The sequence below is a fragment of the Rhinolophus ferrumequinum genome, chromosome 7 (genome assembly GCF_004115265.2).
Source record: "Rhinolophus ferrumequinum isolate MPI-CBG mRhiFer1 chromosome 7, mRhiFer1_v1.p, whole genome shotgun sequence".
In the NCBI taxonomy this organism is placed as follows: Eukaryota; Metazoa; Chordata; class Mammalia; order Chiroptera; family Rhinolophidae; genus Rhinolophus; species Rhinolophus ferrumequinum.
The window spans coordinates 37,053,116-37,077,547 of NC_046290.1; the positions used below are offsets into that span (position 1 = coordinate 37,053,116).

The 24,432-nt window shown below is 38.3% G+C and overlaps 1 protein-coding gene across 2 annotated transcripts in view; it reads left to right on the top strand.

The window, feature by feature from the left end:
• The window catches only part of RAB3C (RAB3C, member RAS oncogene family), a 234,016-nt gene that overhangs the window by 191,604 nt on the left and 17,980 nt on the right, over positions 1 to 24,432 (top strand). For both annotated transcript variants that reach the window (XM_033110554.1, XM_033110553.1), the window contains exon 4: positions 15,447 to 15,571. In XM_033110554.1, coding sequence (XP_032966445.1) covers positions 15,447 to 15,571 — 125 coding nt within the window. The remainder of the gene's footprint in view (positions 1 to 15,446; positions 15,572 to 24,432) is intronic.

Consider the following 24,432-nt stretch of genomic DNA (forward strand, 5'->3'; position numbering starts at 1 on the left):
TTTTTGTTTGGTCATTTGCCTATTTTTCATCACAATATCCATTGACCTACACTGGTGGTTCCGTGTTTTTTGTATATACCAGAGATTGCAATAGTAAAAAAAATAAAATTAAAAAATTAAAAAATTAAAAAAAATCAGAACTGTGGAGGGATAATTCATCTAGGTTTCGATGGTTCATTTTCACCAAACTGCACTTATTTTTTCAGTCACTTACAAAATAATTTACTAAATACTTAGGCATTATAAAATACATTGGAAAATACAAAGAAGTTTAAGATACTCTCCCTATTTTCAAGAATCCAAGTCTGTAACTCAGAAGAAAAAAAAATCTAATGTTTTTATAACAACAGAAAATAACATTGTACAGAATTAAGAGCCAAATAAGCAGTATAGATAGCAAATATAAAAACCAAGAGAACAGGAAAGAATCACTTCAGGAAGTTGTAAGCTGAGTGGGATTGGAAAGATGGACAGACTTTGAGTATGCAGAAAGGAAAGAGGCAGCATTCCAGGCAGAGAACAGAAAAGCGTGCCCAGGTGATGAGTTGGGCTTGTCTGAGGAAGTGTGCTTAACTCGTGAGAGCAGAGTAGCAAGAAATATTACTAGAAAGGTCATCTGAGCGCTCAGCCTAGGGAGGCAAAGGTGAGGACGGCAAATGTGGAGCCTCCTGAGGGTGATCTGCCCCTTCTGGAGAGCGGACAGCCACAAACAGACAGTCTCTCAAATTTCAAATTCAGTTTGGGCAAATATGAATTTGGGAAGGTTCCTATAGTATCTGGAATTCTCATTATTGCATATCCCTACCTACCGCTAACTTTGAAAAATGCTAAGATTTAAGGGTCATATATTTCTAGTTTTTAAATTTGTGTTTCTACTTCAAATTTTTTTCCTGACTAAAAGAGCTTTCAAAACTAGAAACTTATTTTTATTATTTTTTAAATCAAAGTTCTGCCTCCAAGGAGGCTTCAGTAATATTTTGAGGTCAAAAGTACCTTTTCCAGGGATGGCCATAGTTCTCCAGGGATGCTCTTCTGTTCTTATATGAGAAGTAACAATTTATAGTTAAAATTAAATATTTCAAATTCAAAAGAAGTCATTCTATGCCACAGAATTTAATATTGTCTTCCATTTGTATGCATTGTTCCAGCTATATTGAGATTAACATGCCCTGGGTACATCGTGTACTTTTGTTTCGTTGGGCTTTTGTTTTTACTATTCCTTATGCTAGACTGTCTTTTGCTAGAGAAGCTAGTAATGTTATCTTCTTAAATTAAAGCCAGGGTGTCCAGAGTATAGGAAAGTTATGACCACCAAATATGGTATAGGGCATCAGAGATGGAATTGCAGCTGTTTGCTCTGCAAAGAGAATTTTTATGAACCTGATAGCTGAAATACGAAGTCCAGAGAGCAAGTTATGTTGCTAATACTCAGGGAAACTGTAGCACCCTCTGTGGTTTTGGCTAGACCTGTTTTTTTTGGTTATCTTTTTTACATATATATTCACTAATTTATTTTCCAAATCTGCTGCAGAGTGAGTTTTCAATGTTCTAAATTTACCTTCCTTAATCTGAAGCCCAAAATTTATTCCCTCCAAGTGAAATAGACTTTCATACTAACTTGCAGAGATTATAATTGATTGGTATATAATGGAGGTAGATTAAATTCGATCAGGATGACTAAAGTGACTAGCTGGTCATTTTATTTATTTTTTTCAAATAAAAAAAATCAATAACAGTTGACATACAACATTATATTAGTTTCAGGTGTACAATAGAGTGATTAGACATTTATATAACTTATGAAGTGATCACCCCAGTAAGTCTAGTACCCATCTGGCACTATACATAGTTATTACAATATTATTGACTATATTCCCTATGCCTTACTTTACTTCGCCAGGACTGTTTTTATAACTGCCAATTTGTACTTCTTAATCACCTCACCTTTTCCACCCACGTCTCTAAACCCTTTAACATCTGGCAACCATCAATTTGTTCTTTGTTTCTGTTTTGTTTGTTTATTTATGTTTTTTAGATTACACATATAATGAAATCATATGGCATTTCTCTTTTTCTGTCTTGTTACATTTAGTATAATATCTTCAACGTGTTGAAGATATTGTTGTCGCAAATGGGAAGATTGCATTCTTTGTTATTTCTGAGTAATATTCCATTGTATGTATATACCACATCCTCTTTATTATCCAGTTCATCTTTTGATGGACACTTAGATTGCTTCCATGTCTTGGCTGTTGTAAATAATGCTGCAGTGAACATAGGGGTGCATACGTCTTTTTGAATTAGTGTTGTACATTTCTTCAGATACTTTCCCAGAAGTGGAATTGCTGGATCACATGGCAGTTCTACTTTTGATTTTTTTAGGAACCTCTGTACTGTTTTCCATAATGGCTGCACCAATGTACAGTCTAACCAACAGTGCATGCAGATTCCCTTTTCTCCACAGTTTTGCCATTTTCTCTACATTTTGTTTGTTAATTTATTGATAGACCTATTTTTTATTTATTTAAATTTATTGGGGTGACAATTGTTATTAAAATTACATAGATTTCAGGTGTGCAATTCTATATCACATCATCTATAGATAGACCTATTTTTAAATATCATAATAGTCCAAATAAAAACATACCACAGTGAACAAATAGAGTATCCAGCATGTAACAGAATATAATTCAGTGAACAAAAAGCTTTGACAATTTATTAGGCTTACATCTGAATCAAATACAACCTAAATATGAGTAGCATCTTTTCAAAGTAACTTTGTTAGTCACATTAGGATTACTTATGTTACAATTCTAAGAAATTAGAAATGAAAAGAATGTTTGGATCTCTTCACCTGGCTACCGAGCAGCATAAGATTGGCCTTATGGGCTTACTTATAAGGGCAACCTAAAATAATGAGAGAAAGTGGGAAGACTACTTCAGTAATCTCTTTGAAAATGTTAGTTTTGTTTTCTGAGACAAAGATCCAATTTTCTTGTCTTTAATTTCATCTTTGAGCTCTTGGTGTTCTCCTTTGGAGTCTGGAAAGACTTCTTTCTGCAGCTTTCCTCTGTGCACTGGGATGTCAAGTTATCAGGAAATGCTGTATCATATTTTGTCATATTACAATTCATTTGTTTTGCCTAAAGCCAGCTAAAGTTATATCAAACAGCTCAGTAAACACCAGGATTTTAGAATGTTGACTAAATTGCGTTTGTTTAACATAGCCTGTATTTTTCTACATTTACTTTTATTTATTTCTCCTCATAGATAATTTTATTTTCCTCTTCTTTTTTCACTTATTCTATTGGCTAGTGCCCATTGCATAGTTACTAAAACCTACTATGTAGCCTTCAGTGTTCTTCCAGTTGACAACATGTGTCCATTTAGTTAACTGTTATCTTTCTGGAGTTGATAAATTACCCTGGGAGAACCTCTAGTTACATTACGTTTTCCCTTTTTCCATTACAACTTGGTTGTGGCAGATGAAGCCTCCACAATATTTGGAGAAATAAAGCAGCCTAGAGCTTCGCAATAGTATCCTGTTTTGTTTTCTTAACTGAAAAACTATTCAAATGTGTCAGTGAGTATCCAGAGCAGAACATAAACCTTAGCCAGGTCATTCAGTAGAGGGAATCTAATCGCAGAGAACTAAGGGCAGTGAGACAACCCAGAGATTATCCACTGCTCGGCTTGAGGTTGTGTCCCCAGAGCCCATGAGCTGGGGCAGCCACCTACCAAGAATTGGAACAATAGAGCTGCTACCCCTCTGAGAGAAGCTGCTGCTGAAAGCAGAGGAGGGGGAGAAACACTGAGCTACTTCCATCCTCCCTCTCCAGTCCCCAGAGGGTGTCTCCCATTGGAAACCAGGTTTCAAAGTAAACTGTAAAACACAGAATTCAAGGGTCAGCCTCCTGCCATGCAGAGCACAGAACGGGAAGGGTGAGAAACATATGGGAGAACAAATAGGCAAATGACTGATGGATCTAGTAAGTACCGGTCAAGAAACAGAAGTGCTTCCATTGATGCAAAAGTCTTCTTTTTGAGGGTGTGTGTGTCTTTATGTTTTCTTAGTTAACTGGCCATTGTGTTTTAAGTTGAGATGTAACATCTTAAGAAGCATGGTGATGTTGGGTAATTTCTTCTGAAGCAGGGGTAGAAGGACAGGTGTATATTTCAAGAATGCATGTTAATAATGCTCATGAGCTGCGTCCTCTTTTCAATGATTTGTTGCTCTTACACATCAGTTGTAGCTTGCCCTCCTCACTTGTTTGAGTGGTGGACTTCTAGAATTTGCCCCCACCAAAATGGTGCCACCAGGGCCTGGTTTGTCCCCAAGGGATGTAGTGTGACCCTAGATCATTCTGATCACAAGGAGGCACAATGAGACCAGGACTTAATCTAAGAGTGAACTGCACACGGATTCGATGAACCCCTTTTCCACCACATGACCATGTGTATCAACAAAAGTGCTGTGGCTCACATGCAAAGCCTGCTGCTGGACCCTTACACATGTGTTGTCTGGCATGGGATCTAAATGATCGAATAGCAAGTACTCTCTGCATCCAGGGCGATTGGTAACTGTGGAACTTGGCCTTTTCATATTTTCATGGTTTCCTGCAGCCAGACTTCTCTACAATGACAAAACCTCTTTGATCTTGTTCATTTGAAAAACACTGTCACTTTAAAGGTGTGTGTGCGTGTGTGTGTGTGTGTGTGATGATTCTACAGTGATTTTTATGATAAACGATAGAATAATGCTTCAGAACCATTGAATGGAAAGAGTTAAAAAGGCAAATGTGGTGTTGAAAGAGACCAGACAGTTTTTGACTCTTCCAAATCTGTTTTGCCAGAACCCCATGGTCTCGGGGAAGGACAACAACCCCCAATTAAGTCCACATCTTGGCCCTGAGGAAAACCTTTCTTTGCCTCCTGGCTTGCCACTTTCTTTCCTCCTCACTGGCCTTCCTTCTCCCCAAGAAACAAAGCTATCTGTGATGGCCCCTTCCCGATAACCCCCATCTTTTCTTTCACCATAGAAGAGGGTAGTCTGAGCTAAGCTCACAACAGGGAACCACTGATGGCAGGCCCAGGGCCAAATCCCCAGGCCACCCTCCCCGCACTGTTCCACGTCCTCACCACCATTGCCAGACAGGCCTTACATCCTCCGCTACCTCAGAAAGCCTTCCCCAGCTCTTCAACCCAGGGACCCCAAACTGATGCTAACACCCATGATCCTCTGCTTTAGTCTATGCATGTCTCTAAATTAGGTTAAATCTTATACTTGTGAATTCATAAAGACCCACCGTCACCCTTATGAAGGCTCGACGTGCTGGCTCCTATCCTGTACCTGCCACACCCTCTGTACTTTCCAGAAGTTCAGTCTCTGCTCCTCATCCCGTCCCCATTCCATCCCCCATGTTGCTGGGACAGTCGCCACAGACTTCCAACTGGAAGGGCCCCCACTTACCCTGCTCATTTTATCACTGTGTTTCCCCGAAAATAAGACCTAGCCGGACATTTGCGTCTTTTGGAGTAAAAATTAATATAAGACCCGGTATTATATTATACTATATCATATTATATTATATTATATTATACCCGGTCTTATATGGAAATAAGACCCGGTCTTATATTATATTAAAATAAGACCGGGTCTTATATTAATTTTGCTCCAAAAGACGCATTAGAGCTAATGGTCTGGCTGGGTCTTATTTTCGGGGAAACACAGCATTAACTTTTCCAAACAGATTTTTTTCTCTCTAAGTGAACATAGCTGCCTGAGGACGGGCCAAATCCTGCTTATTTCTTTTCCTCATCACAGTGCTACTCACAGTGTGGTCTGAAAACCAGCAGCAGCAGTGTCATCTGGGCTCTTGTTAGAAATGCAGAAGCCCAGGCCCCATGTCAGACTTCCCAAATTACTCTACCTGGGGGTAGAACTCAGGAATTTGTTTTAGCGAACCTTCCAAGTAATTCTGATGCCTGCTAAATTTTGAACAGCAGCACCCTGTGGATTACACAGCAGGGTACCTACACAGTAGTTGTTTAATGAACACCTGCTGATCTGAATATATTTGTAAACTTACAATGTGGAGCAAGACTTCAGCTCCCTGAGAGCAGAGACCACATCTTTCTTCTCTGCTATTGTGACCCCAGCTCCTCCCATAATGCCTGACGAAGCATTTGTTATCTTAAAATAGATTCGGACAGTATTTTATTCTTATTTTTCTCCCACTTTAACCCTTTCTAATTAAATGTTGTGAAACAGCCAAGAAAATCACAGTGAGGATATTTAGTGAATAATTGAGTTAACACAGCAATGCCATGTGGGTAATTGATAGCATCAATTTGCCAGTAATAATAATAATGCCTCCTGTTCACATAGTACCTTGTGAGTTTCCAAACTCTTTCATGGACATTTGCTCATTAATCCACATGAAAATCTGGTAAAACATGGATGGACTTTCCTCTCCCCTATTAAGGAGGAAGAAGCAGAGATTCAGCAATTCTGAGAAAATAGTTCTGATTCTATAAAACAGATTCAAATACTAGAACCCAAGACTTTGAGCACCTGCTCCAGTGGAAAGGTTTGCATCCCTAATGAATGATATAGGATCTGAGGGTCTCTGGGAACTTACCCTCAATAAGTCTCCATTTCAGTTTCTTCATCTGTAAAAGGGGGAAACAATGGTACCTACCTTACAGTGTTGTAGAAAGTAAGTGAGATAATAATAAATGTAAAGCACTTAACACACTGCCTGGCACGACTAAGGATTTAGTAAATGAAGCTGTTGTTTTATTATTATTTATTATGGTTTTATGTTTACATATATGATATGGATCATTATTATGTATTTTTTATTATACCACCCTGACTCCCACCAGAATAACCAGTACTGCATATGTAGCTTAGCAAGGACCAGGGTATTCTCTATCTCAGCAGGTGTTCCTTGCTAACTTTAGGGGACATTTAAGGCATTCATTCTGACTCTCGTGACTGGGAGTGTTTCTCCCTGCTGCCCTCCCATGTGTCTCTACTTCTGGGGATTCTGTGGTTATTGTACCTAATAATCCATTGGGAAGGTTGGATATCTGGAAATAACAGTGGTTATTTCCCTTCCTCAAGTTCAGCTTGCCTAGTCATTCCAAACACAAGCCTTCCTTCCATCACTTGTTAAGTCGTTATGGTTAATTTCTTTTTAAAATAAGGTAAAATCACAACTTTGATCCAAATATAAAATAAACACATGTCAAAGATTTTAACACAGCAACTAGTGATGGAAACAGTAAGATGGTGCCACGGGTTCAAGGGAGTATTCAATGAACACACAGAAAGGCAATCTCAAAAACGCTGAAACGAGTTGACCAATGGCTGCAAAATCGGTTAATATCCATGAGGCAATGGACATCCACCAGATGCAATTCACTAGCATTCCTATTTTCTATCAGCAAGAATTCATTTATATTATCTGTTTGTTTTTTTTTTTTTTTTTTTTACCATCTACAGAGCTGTAATTAGCTCAAAGATGATGAAAAGCAGAGGTAACCTAGAAAGGTGTGCTAGGTGGGACCACCCAGCAATCATTTTTGGCCCCTTCAAAATCTTTCACAATTTTTCCTGGCACTGGGACCTCAGAAGGGTAGTTTAGTGTTGGAGGAATAGCAGATATAATTATATCCAGTCTTATTATTTCCCTGCCTGGAAAGGGAGCTTCATATTCCCAGGCTTCAAAAGGGCTAGGTAGACATTTCTCCTTTTCCTATCAGTATTTCCTCTTAATACCCACTTCTCTCTTTCTTGCTGTTTCCCCTTTCAAAGTCCCACGAACTTCTGCTCCCACTTCCCTCCTTGGAAATCCTACCTTCCCCTCAGGAGAAGGAAGTTACATCCTCTTTGGTCCTAACTTAATGTCAGGCAAACCTCAGTGGTCAGGCGTTGGCTGGAATGTATATGGAGTGTCTCCTTTGCTCAACCATTGGAGCTGCCAAGGGGAAGGAGAAAGTTCTGGTATCTGAGTGAGGACAAAACAGATGCTAGAGTCTAAGTTCAGCTTCCCCTTCAGCAAGTCTCATAACTTACCATTAACCTTAAGAAGCAAGTCATTTTGTCAAAGATCATGAATTCCCCAGGGACAACACAGTCTTTCCCAATTGGGGAAAAGGAGATTTCTGTTAACATGACAATGGCCTTTGCCAATTGTGGTAGAATAACCCAGACACTCTTGCACTTGGGAACATCTGACTGAATCAGACTTCCATCCCACTCACTGGAGGGGGCTCTCTTTGTTCTTCAGAGGGTGATGCTTCCTCCACCCAGCTATTGTTGTTGTTCTTTCTTGCATAGAAGAGATGTCTGATTGTTCTTACCGTACATATAGTTTTAAAAAATAGAATTTGATATTTTGTGAAATCAAAATGAGACCAAAAGTTGTAAGCGAGGCATGATGGAAATGGGCCTAAGGTTGAATTTAGACTAACGGTGAGAATCTGATGTGGTCCAAGGTGGTTTCGGGACCCCACTGATCAAGACGACTGCTTCTTAAGTTCTTGAAATAGATGTTCAGTATTGATTCTCGGCAACAAAGTTATTGCAGACCGGCAGAGCAAACATCCTCCAGGCACATCCAGTTCTTCTTATTCCCACCTGCAGGCTAATGATACTCTCTATATATGAAGATTTGAGGCATTTTAGTTTCCCCAGGAAACATATTTTTATTTTTTAAAGATAACCAAATATTTAGCATATGAATTTCTCACTAAGTTCTGTGTTCAATTAAATATAGTCACTTCTCTTCCCTGTCGAAGAAGGCAGCCTGTTATAGAAGAATAGGCTTGGGAAGCCTTGGGAAATAGACCCACATTGGACACTATGCAGTAGCGTCACCTCCACGCCAAGCCACTCCACACCTTGAGTCTCAGCTTTGTCATCTACAAAACGAAGGAGCTGGATGAGGGCCCCTCAAAGCAACTTGTCCACAAGGTCAAGCTACTGAGTTATTCCCTAAGGTATCCTCATCCTGACTGTTGGTGCTGGAACACACAGGAACATGTGACTCCTGCAGGCTGGAAAGAACAGCTGGTCACACAGATGACCTTTGCAGGCTGTGGAGGGGGCCAGTGCTTGCCTTCCCCTACCATAGACTCTGTTAGGATATAAAAGGCCATGGAAGAACTCTGAGAGCAGCTTTTACTGAAAAGGGTGTGGTGGGACATTGACATCGCATACAAGGGTGATTCTCCTCCTTGGCTCTTTTATTTTATGCTTATATTCCGAATTAACCAAACTTCTTAGACATTTTTGCCACATTCAGTGTATTAATTTCATTTGACCACTAATTCAAAGTTACTGTTTGAGAATGTTCTATGTGCCAGACATCTTGCTGAATGCCAGAGACATAATGGTGAACAAAACTGTCAAAGTACCTGCCCTCAGAGGACCTGTAGGGTAGGGGGGTTATAGACAAGAGAGAGGTCATAGTGAGGGAGGCGTGTGGTGTATGTACGAGTATGTGGGCCCATGTGAGAGTCGCTTAGTCAGCAGGAATGTGTGTGCTGAGACCAGGCGGAGAGAATGAGACAGCCTGACACAGGAGATAAATGTGTTTTAGACAGGTAGCACATGGAGGGCTACTGGTAGATTTCTTGCAAAACTAATGAAGCTTAAATTCAGTGTTATACCAGTAAATGGGTTCTTTAGAAAAAAAAAGGGGGAAAGAAAAAATAAATCTGATTTGTGACATTTGCTAATTTCTATGGTATCAATACTCCCTCTATGATCAATATCAAGGTACAATTTAAGCACCAACCCGCAAAAGTCCTTAATATTTACCAATCAGTGCGTCCAAGCCAGTACTGCCAGCTCCAGAACCTTGCTAGTAACCTGTGAGCCCCTTACTCGGACAAGCCCCTTCAAAATGTCTTGGTTAGGGCTCCCCCAGAAGTAGGCTCTGAGACAAGAATTTCTATATAAGTAGTTTGTTTGGGAAGTCCGAGAAACAGCAACAGAGGTAGGGAAGTGAGCTAGGAAAGTGAAGGCAGCTAATAAAAGGTGTGTTTATACCATTATAGGCGACGAGAGCTTAATGCTGCCCGAAAGCCCTGGGGCAGCAACCTGAGGAGGAAGAGAACCGTGGTACTTACACACCAACTCTTGTTAGTCACTGGCTGAGGTCTGCTCCTAGGGTGTGTGATTTCCATGTTGCATTTGACTTTCTGTGATGGGCAGAGTGGCCTTTCATTTTTTGGAGACGTTAAAGCAAAGAGCTGCAGATGCTGGCGGTTGGAAGTCAGCCAGCAAGCAGAGAAGTGGTAAGACCTGGGGAATATGGGCAGAGCACATCAGCATCTGTTACAAATCGCTCTGTACCTAATTCTGTATTTAAAATTTGCATTTTTCCCCTCAGATTAGGTCCTCAAATTCTATTAGTTTTAAGCCTTCGTAAAACCTAGAACCACCCATAGTGATAGCTCCTGCTTGTTGAAAAATATAACGTGTATGGTAAGTTCAAATAAAATCATAAGGCTATATCCGAGTTGGGATGAGGGAGCGTAGCAAGAGATGAAGTTAGATAAGCCAAGCCACATGAAGGGCGTTACATTAAACTGGGCTCTTCTAGGTTTGGCTGAGATTTGCTAGTCTCTGTGGACCTCAGCTGGGCTGCTCCTGGCTTCTCATTCCTGGGACGAGCTGATGGAGCAGCTCTCTTTCTGGGTTGGGCTTTTCCCATGATGAAGAGCAAGAATGCAAGAGAGCTGATGGAAACTCACAATGCCTCTGATGGCTGTCGTTCACTAGTGATTCATGTCAAATCTTCTTATATTCCATTGGCCAAAGCAATTACCTTGGCCCAGTCCAAAGCCAGTAGGCCTGGAAAATCACCTACAGGGAAGGAGGTGATAATTCAGTGAGTTCAGTAATATAACTTATAGGGTTTTCACCACAATGTTAGTAGTCATTACCTAGGGGGTGGTGAAATTTCTGATAATTTTTTCTTTCTTTCTTTTTTTTTTTTTGCTGTAGCTTTTTCTATCATTAGAATTTTTTATGCGAGTGTAGCAATTTTACCAAAAATTGTAAACCTATTTCTTTAAATCATACTAAAAGATATAAAATATTGGAGAACATTTATTTGAGGATGCTTTCTTTAAAGTTTCCTTGTTTTTAACTCCTTTATCGAATGAGTTAAGGTATACATAAAAAGCCTGGCTCCTCAACTTCCTAAAACCACCTATTAGCATTTATAGCATTTGTAAATCACTGGGCATTATTATGTCCCTATTTTTGTTTCCTTACTACTGCTCTTTCATTTAAAAATGTCTTTATTATGTATGTATCAGATTATTTAAAAACTAAAAGAAAGGTGTGAGAGTCATACCAGTGATTCTCAGCCCCAGTTCCACATACAAATCACCTAGATTTTTAAAAATTCCTATAATGAAGTCCCTAGAGGTGCTAATTTAATTTTTCTAAATTGGGGTGATTTTTAAAAGCTCTCCAAGGGTTAAGAAAAATTGAATAAATGAATGATTAAATTAGTGAAAATATAACAGAAGGGCCAATCCTGTGTGATGAGTAGTAGCAGGCTGGGAAAGTTCCTTACAAATGGAAAGTCTGCTGAAATGCTAAAACGCTGAGGCCCCTGGGTGCTGGAAGGACTAAGGAAAGTGGATGCCCTGGAGAAATATGAGCTTCCAGAATTGACAGGGCTGCTGTTAAGATCTCTCCAAACTGCCTGGGGTGAAGACTAGTGAGTCACATTCCCTCTGATGCCTCATTTTTCCCATATACAGTCCCAATCAACCCTAGGAGACAATTGTTGTTGGTGTTTTTTTTGTTTTGTTTTGTTTCGTTTTTTTGTCACTGAGATACATTTCATGTACTGTTTTTTAGAACATTGTGACTAGCAAGAGTCCATTCTCTATGAGAACAGGTTCAACTCGTAGGAAATTATTCATATACCCGGCATAGGGGTGAAAGAATAGAGATAGTGTAGGAATTTGGTTTGTTTGTTGACAGTTCTTGAAACTCTTTACAGAGTTCAGTCATTTATGTGTAAAATATAATTTTTTTCCCTTTCTGCTTCATAAAACAAAAACAAAAAACAACAAAAACCCTGTGTGTGTGTGTGTGTGTGTGTGTGTGTGTGTGTGTCTGGAGAGAGAGCAAGCACACGCAAGAGAATATATAAATATAATAGAGAAGGGGAGGTTTTCTTTGGTTTGTTTTTGTTTTAGCTAAATGACAACAGATTTTTTTATATAACCTACCTGGTACTGGTAAGGTCTGCCTTAACTGCCATTTGCAAAGTAACCATGGTGACTAGCATATTGCTTCTGATTCTATTAATCTTGTTGGGATTAACAATAAATCCCAAAGGATCTTTTGCAGTGATTCAGAAATAAATCATCTTTTCACATGTGTATTATTTGGTGACAGCCACTTTCTTTAAATGTGTTTCTCTAACCAACAAAGAAATAAGACAGTCCCTACTGAGGTGATTAAAAACCCATCCCCCAAAATAAGAAATTTTACAAAATATAGCAAATGACCAAAAGAGTAAATACAAAGAAATACCACATGAAAGGAGGACTTACTCAACAAACATGTCATATTCCCGATAGGCACACCATTCACTCCCAGTTAGAAATTTACCTGTAGGACCTTGGTCTCAAGACATGAACTGGAGACAAAATTTGAGATTCTTCAATAAATTTTTTTTAAAAAATCAGTTATGATTTAGATTATAGGGATTAGAAATGATGAGTTGAACTGGATTTGGAAAAAAGAATAGCTGGCTGCTTGAGCTGGGACTAATATTTGTAAAGAGATGCTTGCAACTTAGTAGAGGAATGACCCTACCTCAAACCACATTTGTCCTACAGCAGTCCCAGAGAGTAGGTATAAAAGGTGGGACGCTCGTTTTACAGATGAAGATACTGAGGTCAAACAATGTAGAATGACTTCCCCATACTCATTTAGTATTAAAGCTTTCTGTTAAATTGGCTAAATACATTTTCATATATTTTTACAGGTTGTTAGGGTCCTGGAATGTTGTGTATGCATAATGTGTAATCTGTCACGGTAGCCTGAGACCCCATGGGTTATTATGTCAGCAGCACTGAGATACTCAGACATGCTTCATGGCAGACGCAAAGCATTCCATTAACTTGGTTAGAGTACGAATCAGGCGGCTGAGTTGTTTCTTCTTTACCCTCACAGAGGCAAACCCTGAGTTAAGGTTATATAGTCCGGGGTGCAGCAGGATGAGTTTGCCTAGGTCAGAGGAGTGCGAAATTCCCTCAAGCAAGCACTTGTGCTCAGTAAGCTCAGGAAGCATGTCATTTACACCCTCCCCCAACCCGTTCCTCACAGGGCTGTGACGTGATCCTGTGACTCCTTTCTCATACCCTGGGTGTTTGATTTTTAGCTGTGTGCCATGATAAGAACTTTCTCCATTAACATAGGGGCTCTCTGCCTTGGGCCTTGCCAGGCCTTAACTTATAAAACCTATAGAAGCAGAGAGATTAAAAAAAGAAAAAAATGCCTTAGGATATCCAATTAGATTTGAGTTCCTTTAAAAGAACCATTGGAATTTCTTTGTAAAACTGTTAGCACTTGAGATTTAAGGTGTATCCATGTGTAGGATATTTTTTACACCTTAATTCACTATGAATTCATCATTTTTCATATACCCCACACATAAGATAAGAGCGAAGTATAGTTTTGAACGTCTTGCCTTTATTTTTCCCAGTTTATGGGTTCATGCTGAATCTCACTGTTTCTGGAAGAATATATTATTAACTTTGGTATCAGAATTAGAAAGCTCACGTCCCCAGATTTTTCTGATAAAATATGCCACACCTCTAAAATGGAACCAAGAGTATATTCTATCAGATATTTAAATCTCATTTGAAAACTTGTACTTGGTTCAGGGGGAACACTCTGAAATAAAACCCTATCTGCCTCTTACTTCTCAGAAGGGAGAAACAGTGATCACATCTCATTGAAAGCTCTCCTGCAGCTGTTGAAAGCTATTTGCTTTTATTCTCTGCAAGTTGAGAACAGCTCATCACTATTTTCAATTTAATAATCCTGAAGGATTTGACTATTGCTAACAAGAACATTCCCAAGGTTCTCTTTTGCAAACTTTACAAATCCCTTCCTTTAAACCTTCATCATGTGTTTAGCTTTTCAACTTTTGATCTCTCTCTCTTGACCACTCACGGTGCGATATATCTTTTCCACTTAAGACTGTTGTTCTCAAATGAAAACATAGCCAATATGAAGGGGTGATTAAAGAATATGGCTTCCTGTCAGCTTCCTTTTGGATATGACAATGGATATACTAGGAAGTTGAAGAAGTAAATTTTCTCAATTAATGAGTAGTATGGACACGTTTAAGAGCACAGGCTTGAGAACTATACTGCCTCGGTTTGACTTCCAGAACTGCCACTTTATGAGCTAAGTGATCTTGGACAAATTATTTAACCACTCTATGCCTCATTTTCTTAACTGTAAAATGGGGATGATAATAATATCCTCCTTGGGTTATTGTAAGAATTAAATTAGTGTAACATACATAAAGAGTTTAGAACAGTACTTGCAAATATTCACTGTTATAATTATCTGTTTTCAAATCAAAAGTTGGTCGTGTGCATCATGATTCATACTGGAAATTTATTCTCAATTCTAGATATCCTGTTCATGGTAACTTAAAGCATCAGTCTATTATATTGTAATTTTGATATTAATCAACTTGGCATTTTTCTTTTAAAAATGTAAGACCATGAGTATATTAGTTCTTATAATTCATTTTTTAAAATTATCATTACCTTTAGATTTCCTAGGCCCTAATTGCCTTAACTTTTTTTTTTTAATTTATTGGGGTGACAATTGTTAGTAAAATTACATAGATTTCAGGTGTACAATTCTGTATTACATCATCTATAAATCCCATTGTGTGTTCACCACCCAGAGTCAGTTCTCCTTCCATCACCATATATTTGCTTAACTTTTGAAGTTGTTACAGTAACAAGGGAAATTATGATTTTGCGTGATGGGCTATAGAGTGACCAACCATCTTGGGGTTCCTGGAACTGAGGAGTTTCTTGGGGCATGGGACTAAATCTGAACATCTGGGCAAACTGGGATGGTTGGCCATTCCAACTATAAAGGTACTGCATAAGGAGGGTAGAATAAGCAGTGGTAACATTTACTCATCGAATACAAAAAAATTCTTAATATAAACATTGTTCCTTTGCTTTTTTGACTCATGCAATCCCTAGTGAGTGAGTATGTTACAGGGGAAATTGCACTGAACTAATTAATTCCAAATGTCAGGCATTTGGACTTCAAATTTTGCTCTGATCGTCATCTGTGGAATATATTTCTTCTTCTTAATTTTATGCTGTTCCATTTTTTTTGCCTGTTTTTTTTCTTTTAGGTCAACTCAGATCAAAACATACTCTTGGGATAACGCCCAAGTTATCCTGGTTGGGAACAAATGTGACATGGAAGACGAGCGGGTCATCTCAACGGAGAGAGGCCAACATTTAGGAGAGCAGCTTGGTAAGAAACAAATTAATGAGAAAGAGAGCTTTGTAATTATTTGTAACACTATACAGAGACCCAGCTAATTGCTAGGATGGGCTTAGTGAAAAGATTGTCAACCTTACAGTGGGAACTAACACATCTTCCATAAGTGGTAAGTGGGTTTCTTCCTACTTTCTGTGGCATTGTTACAGAAGCACAATTACAAAAGCAAAATAGACCGCCAGAATTTTGATCTAGTACAAGGTGTTTGAATTCCTGTTCCATGAGAAAAATATGATATGCCTTGATTTTTTTTTTTTTTTTTTTTTTTGCTATGTAGAATTTGCATTGAATCAGCATTTTACTAGGTGATTGTTGTTCTCATGTTTCCATTGGAGGAGGGTAATGGCACAGAATAGGTTGCAGTGTAGATTCTGGTCCTTAGGACACCACAGACAAGCCCTATTACTCTTACAAACCTCTTTGAGAATTAATCTCCTCAACTCTCAAGAATGAGTATCATAACCCCTGCCTACTTTACCAAGTCCTTATAGATAAGATGAACTGAGATAAGAGAGAGAGATGAGAAAACTTTAAAAATGGCAAAGCCTTTTGCCATTTGTGTTTCAAACACAAAACATTGTATCTAAAGAGAAAAATACTGGAGTGTGAGGGTAGAGTTGCCATGCAAAGCCGGGAATCATTGATTTATTAAGGCATTTTTACTGAGCCCTTGTTATATGCCCTGCACTGTGGCAAACATCACAAGGTGTACAAAAATGTGTGAGCCACAGTCCCTGGGCTCAGGTAGCTTTCAATCAAGTGAGGGGACTAGAGATGTACACAAGAAATCAGAAATAACAAGACAACAAAAGCAGGATAATGAAGATGAGCTGAGACGTAGATGCCAAGAGGAAAGCAACGGGCGCAGGGAGGTAGACACAGGGAGCGGGCTGCCAGGAAAAGGTCCAGGAGTGGAGTGGGGCAAGAGGTAGATAAAGAGAGAAATGTAGAGGGGACACCTGGGGAGAAAATGTGTGGAAATGAGCAGCTAGGAAGAGGGGAGCGAAGAGAGGGAATAGAGATCATGTGGGTTAAATGGCAAGGTAAGGGTTGAATGGTCCCTCAAGGGAAGTAGACTATGTACAATGAGTTCCAAGAGGAGAGGAAGCATTATGAATAAAGGCACAGTGAAGTGAGGGCATTGAGAGGAGTGTTGAGAGGACAGTGAGTAGAAAAGTTGGAACCCATAGTAATATTATGGGAGTGGAACATGGATTCAGGACACAATTCCAAGCCTAGAGCAAAGGAGCTAGAATGTTTTTCCTTTCTTTTCCTTTTCCCTTTCTTCCCCTTTCAGTCACCCCCCCTTCCTTCCCACTCCTCCCTCTACTCCCTCTTCCTCCCTTCTGTACACAGTGGAGACCATCGAGGGGTTCTTAGCAGGGAAGAGGTCTGGCTTACTAACTTTTGTGACCAGGGTCTACAGTACGAAAAGCATTAAATCTCGTAACTCAGTACATACATATGTGGAGGAAAAGAGAATGAAACAGAAGTTTCATTTGAATAGAGATTTATTCCGATATTTTCTAACCTGTTCTTCCTTCTTTGTTTTTTTCTTTTAATAATGGTCTCAACCCACTAAATTGATCCTAGGACCCAAAGAGGGGCCTCAACCTACAATTTGAAAAGCACTGATATGAAGGTAGCACTTTGGGATTAATCTGCTGGTTCTGTGTAGATTAGAGAAGCAGAGACTCTCCATGGGTCACTCTATCAATTGTTAATCTCATCAATGAACTATGTACAGTCCAGCTGAGAGCTTGACCATTTCCTTGTGAGACTGATGAGCTCGTTAGACTAAAGGCCATCACCTTTCCACCAAATGTCCTTAAAGCTGTCCTGGAGAAAGTCACACACTGTTGTCTGTTCTCTCTGTAGCTGCTCTTAAACCTTTATCATGTCTTCCTATTCTATAATTAAACAAGGTTTTTCAAAAAACATCTGAAAACCTTGGCAATCTTTCCTTAGTCCTCTTAGCACCTCAGGAAGTTAGTAATGGAGAACAGCAAATCCCCCAAAAGAAAAGAGAAAGGAAACCTGGGAGGTGACAGGGTGGCTTCCCGAGACTGTTTCTTTCCTCCCTGTGTTTTCTTGACTACTCAGGCATATGCCACATGGGGGAAGAAACTGCTACACAGGTGTAAGCTGTCTCTCTATATAAACCTGGAAATGGTTTGGTTCAAAGAAAAATAGATCAGAGTTAAGAATTGTTTAATGCCATCAGTACAAAAGAGTCAGGTAACTGCCTACATGTTTTAGGACTTTAATAAATAACTTAAGTGTTGAGAGAATTGGCTTATAGAAGAATGATGGGAGTGCACCAAGAGAGAATCTTCCCTTAGAACTCCACTCCCTGGCACAAAGAAACCCTTTTCATGCAATACGTACATGTACGAAAGTTCCTGAAATTGAGATGCAGAAATATTTTATGTTCCCATGCAAGTTCTTCCAATGATTTCTAATTGATTTTTTTGCTCTCTATTCAATAAAACCCAGCAGTTGTTATAGCAACCAACACTTGTGCATTCTTAGACAGTCACTTACCTGCTTTAATGTGGTTTGTTCTTCTCATGACTACACACGCTTCTACAAATAATCATGAGATCATTCGTAGGAAAAAATACAACACCTTCACAATCTAAATTTAACGTTTTTCAAAGGTCTTTCCTTTATTTTTTTTAAATGACTGGTAAAACCCCGTTGTTCAGAATCCCATCACATGCACACACAGGTTGGGCACTGTTTTTTTAAATGTCATTACCATAGCTTGGCAGATGGCTCAAAATTACTGCTTTATCGATCTGGCTACAATTAAGTCTCCATTGTGGATATTTTATATGTCTGTAGCATTGGCTCATCCTAACGAGGGTGTTTGATGGAACTGAGTTCTGGCTGAGCTCTTTAAAATTCTTGTATGGCAGCTGCCCTTGCTAATCCAATTTAGTTCACCAAACATTTCCTCGGTGTTTACATTATGTCAGGCACTGGGAATACAATGGCAAATACCCCTACCTTCCAGGAAAAAACATTATATTGTCAGAGATAGACTATACTGTAGTCCCCCCTTATCCGAGGAGGATATGTTCCAAGACCCCCAGTGGATGCCTGAAACAGCAGATAGTACCAACATATATATAGTATGTTTCTTTCTACACATGCATACATACAACAAAATTTAACTTATAAATTAGGCACAGTAAAAGATTAACAACAACTAATATTAACATAGAACAATTATAATAATATACTGTAATAAAAGGTGTATGAATCTGGTCTCTCTCTCTCTTTCTCAAAATATCTTATTGTACTGCACCCATCCTTCTTCTTCTTCTGACAATGTGAGATGATAAAATGGCAAACCTACTCCTGCATCTGGGTAATCTTCCCTTTCTTGCAGTAAATGGCTTGGTATGGAGCAACGTCTTGCTGAAGTGTTCGTACAGTCTCAGTGCTTTCTTGTGCAACATGTTGCTGTCAGTCAAGACATGTTTTCTGTCCATGTCTTCCACCCACAAATTTAATGCCTTTTCCATTTTAACTAAGCACTATTATACTCTGTGACTGTAACTTTTGCAGTTTGGGGTGTGGCAGCGAAACTAGTATGACTTTATTTTTCTTCTTCACAAATTCACAGCTAGAAGATTCATTCTTACTGTAGATCTTCTCAACCTCAGGAGTTGTGTTGTTTTTTTCTTATTTAGTGTTTTTTTCCCTTATTTCTTATTTAGAGAACTTTCACTTTTTCAATTAAAGGAAGCACTTGACGGCTTCTCCTTGGCATGTTGGAATTACCAGCATCACTACTCTTGCACTTTCAGCCCATTATTAAGTAAAATAAAGATTACCTGGACCCAAGCACTACAATACCATGACAGTGGATCTGATAACCGAAATGGCTGCTAACAAGCAGGGAGTGCATGCCGCCTGGAGAGGCTGGACATAGGGTTGATTCACGTCCCGGGCAGGAATGGAACTCTGCAAGATTTCACCATACGACTCAGAACAACTAGCAGTTTAAAACTTATGAATTGTTTATTTCTGGAATTTTCCATTTAGTATTTTCAGACCCTGGTTGACCACCAGTAACTGAAACCATGGAAACTAAAACCGAGGATAAGGGAGCACTGCTGTACAGACAATGAGCATTCTCCTGGCCTTCCCTTTCCTTATCGTTTTGTTTCATTTGGCCCTGTTCGGCATGCCCACCCCCACCCGCACCCCCCACCTTGTTGAATTCTGCCACCTTGACTTCTACCGTGTTTCCCCGAAAATAAGACTGGGTCTCGTATTAACTTTTGCTCCAAAAGATGAATTAGGGCTTATGTTCAGGGGACGTCATCCTGAAAAATCACACTGGGGCTTAGTTTCTGGTTAGGGCTTATTTTCGGGGAAACATGGTATAGCATGGTGCTCCCCATTCTCCTCCTCCCTCTCCAGCCATGACTTCTGTTTCCTTGGGAGATTCCTCTTCTTTCTGCCTCTTACACTTTGGCTTTGCAAGCTTAGCCTACCACTTTTCTCTCTCTGCATCTTCCCTTCGCTATTCCCATACACTTCCAAGGTTTGAACTCTGCCTACAGACTGATGGCCAAATCATATCCTAGCCCTGCCCTCTCACTTAAGCTTCCAGCTCCTCTACCTACCCTCTAGCTGTGCATGTTCAGTATTTCTGATTTAGGGTGGTCCTCTAATCATCTACAGCTGAATCAGCTGCACTGTTGTTTCTTTATCAAATGCATCTTTATCAACCCAACTCATCAGTTTCTGAAGTTGAAGCCCAGGAATCTATAGTTTTAACAAACACCCTTTTAACTTTTGTACAACACTAAATTTTTACAACACTGGCTAAGATGGTGGGAGTGTTTGCAAGGGTAGGGAAATGCCCCCAGAGCTAAACTTTATCCTGTAGCTTGTATTATTTTTCTCATGCATGTTTTTAACATTTAATATGGATGTATGTAGTTTTAACAATATATAGAATGTTCTAGATTTTTATTTTATATCAAATTTATAACATGGTAGTAATCTATACATGTATAATCTCATAACTAAAGTGTTAAATGTGAAACTGTTAAATATTAAATGAAAAAAATAAATATATAAATTTTCCTAAAATAGAAGTAATTTAAGTGGGATAAGAACAAAGAAGGAAGTTTGTGGAGAGTTATGGATTTGTATTGCCCTAAAATTGTAGGTGAACTAGCACTTGAACCATTTTTAGAAGCTCTGAAAGGGAAGAAAGGGCAGAAACTCTGAAGTTTCCCCAAAACGTAGTCAGAGACATAAAGAGAGCAGATTAGTTAAAATTGCTCCCGGAAAGAATTATTTTTATTAATAATTTGTAAGGATCCAGTTTTGAAGTGTTTTTAATTTGCATTAATATTTCTTCTAAAGCATATAGCAGGTACATTTGCCTATTACTCTCCATTCAAACAATTGTCATGATATTATGTGCACATATTACTAAATTCCGGACCCATCCTCTGCATTCTTCCCCTTTGTCCAGCACAGAGACCCCTAATAAGTAGGTATTTATTAAACACCTATAATGTTATTAGGGAGTCATAAAATATGAATTTTCCCTCTTGTGGATCTTAACCTCTCAGAAATGCAATAAAATGTTATGAATACAGAAATTAATCATGGCTGGAAAACATTAAAACAGATGTAACTTAAAGAGTGAAGGAGTGGTGTGGAGTTCTACAAGCAGATAGTTGCTTCTGTGTTAGGAATATGAAGACTGACAAAAAGGCACATTCAATGTCTATAAACTCTGAAACATATTGATTTAATAAACACTGGCTTAATTAAACAATTGCTTCAAGGGAATAATGTCTTGAAGTAGAAAGAGGTAAATTAAAAATAAATGGAAAGGATACTCTTTCACCTAACAATGAATATACTAAAAGAACTGTTTGTCTTGGGAGGTTGAAGGTGGTACAGACAAGATATATAATTACTTCCTAAAAGGTCTAGATAAATCAAGGAAGACAGATCCACCGTGGCTAACAAAGGGAATTCTCCAAGGTATAGAGTTAAGTTTTTTGAGATATTTCTTCTTTCTTAATGCAGATGTTTATTGCTATGAACTTTTGTCTTAAAACTGCTTTTGCTTGCATCCCATAAGATTTGGTATGTTGTATTTCCAGTTTTGTTTGTTTTAAGATACTTTTTTGTATTTCCCCTTTAATTTCTTCTTTGATCCATCTGTTGTTGAGAAGAATTTAATTTAATTCCTAGGTATTCGTGAAATCTAGTTTTTCTTTTGTTATTGATTTCTAGTTTTATATCATTTTGGTCAGAGAAGATACTTAGTATGACCTCAAACTCTGAATTTTCTAAAACTTGTTTTGTGGCCTAAAATATGGTCTATCCTAGAAATATTCCATGTGTGCTTGAGAAGAATTACATTCTGCTGTTGGTTGTCAGTTGAATGTACTGTATATGTCTGTTGGGTCCAAATGGAATATCGTGTTTTTTAAATCTGCTGTTTCCTTTTGAATCTCTATCTGGATGATCAATCCATTGTTGAGAAGGGATATTGAAATCCCCCAATATGATAATATTGCTGTTTATTTCTCCTTTTAGTTGTTAGTTTTTGCTTTGTATATGTGGACACTCCAATGTAGGGCACATAAATGTTTACACTGGTTACATCTTAATTGATTTACCTCTTTGTCATTATATAATGAACTTTCTGTCTCTTTTTATCATATTTTTTATTTAAAGTCTATTTTATCTGATATAAGTATAGCTACTCCTGATTTTTGTTGTTGTTAACATTTGTTTGAAATTTCTTTTTCAATGCCTTCACTCTGTCTGTATATGTCTTTAAGGCTAAAGTGAGTCACTTGTAAGCAACATGTTACTGGGTGTTATTTTTGTATCCATTCATCCATTCTATGTCTTTTGTTTGGAGAACTTAATCTATTTATGTTTAAGGTAATTATTGATAGGTAAGGACTTACTGTTACCATTTTGTTAATTGTTTTCTGGCTGTTTTGTAGATCCATTGTTCCTTGTTTCTTATCCTGTTGCCTTTTTTTGTGTATGTTTTTACATCTTTTGGTAGCAGCATACTTTGGCTTCTCTATCATGTTCTTTTGTGTAATTACTACAGGTTTTTTTTTTTTTCCTTTTGGTTACCATGAGGCTTACATAAAGTATCTTAAATTCTAAGATTCCTTTTTAAACTAAAAACTACTTCAATAGCATTCATAAGCCTAACACTTTTACTTCTTCTCCTCTTCACACTTTAGGTTATTAATGTTACAGTTTACATAATTTTTATGTTTTGTAGCTAATAACAGGTTATTGTAGTTTGGTTATTTTTACTATGTTTGCTTTTTAACTTTTCAACTAGAGTTATAAATGAATTATGCACTACTGCTACCATATTACAGAATCTAATTTTGACTATATATTTACCATTACCCATGAGTTTTACACTACCTTCTTATATTTTTATAATATTAATTATCATCCTTTTACTGCTACTCAAAGACTTCCTTTAGCATTTATTGTAAGATAGGTCTAGTGGTGATGAGCTCCCTCTGCTTTTGTTTGTTCAGGCAAGTCTTTATCTCTCTTTCACTTCTGAAAGGGCAGCTTTGCTGGGTATAGAATTCTTGGTTGACAGGTTTTTGGATTGTTTCTTTCTTTCTTTCTTTCAATATTTTGAATATATCATTCCATTGTCTCCTGGCCTGAAAAATTTCTGTTGAGAAATCTATATATAGTCTTAGGGGGTATTCCCTTGTATGTAATTTCTTTCATTTTTCTTGCTGCTTTCAGAATTCTTTGTCTTTTAGTTGACTTTTGACAATTTAATTGTAATGTATGTCAGCGTAGCCCTGTTTGGTTTCAACCTATTTGAGGTCCTTTGGGCCACTTCGATCTGGATGTCCATTTCCCTCCAGAGGTTTGGGAATTTTTAGCTATTATTGCTTTAAATATACTTTCTGTTCCTTTCTCTTTCTCTTTTCTTTCTGGAATTCTCATAATGCAGGTACTGTTTATTTTTATTGTGTCTCATAAGTCCCATAAGCTACTTTTCATTCGTTTTCCCTTTGGTTCCTCTGATTGAATAATTTCAAATGTCTTGTGTCCTTGATCATTAATTCTTTCTTTTGCCTGGTCAAGTTTGTTTTTGAAGCTCTTCAGTTCAGTCATTGTATTTTTCCCCTCTAGGATTTCTGTGTTTTTTTTTTGTTTGTTTGTTTGTTTTTTGTTTTTTTGAGGGTGTCTGTTTCTTTGCTGAACTTCTCTTTTTGTTCTTGTATTGTTTTTCTAGTTCTAATTTTGTTTCGTTGTCTGTGTGTTTATGTAGTTCACTAAACTTCTTCATGAGAACTATCCTGAATTCCTTGTGACAGTTCATAGATCTCCATTTCTTTAGAGTCAGTTATTAGAGCTTTATTAGTTTCCTTTGGTGGTGTCATGTTTACCTTGATTTTTGTGGTTCTTGCTTTCTCACATTGGTATTTATATGTTCGAGTAAGCAGTTTCCTTTTCCAGACTTTACATGTTCACTTTGGGAGAGATAGTCTTCAGCAGTCAACTCAGTTTGGGTTTCTGGATGTGTCTGCTGGGAACATCCTTGGGAAGGCTGAGCTTCCTATCAGGTTCTATTTTTGTATGAGGTAATGCCCAAGCTCTGAGGTTGGCGGGAAGGTGGTGGGGGGAGTGCCACTGGCTAAGAACAGTGGATAGGACTGCTACTGAAGCAAGGCTATAGGGTGGGCTCCCTATTTGCCTGAGTTCTCTGGTCAGGCTTACTAGATGGTTGGAACTGGGTACCATAATCAGCAGTGGATGGCACTATGAATTAGCTT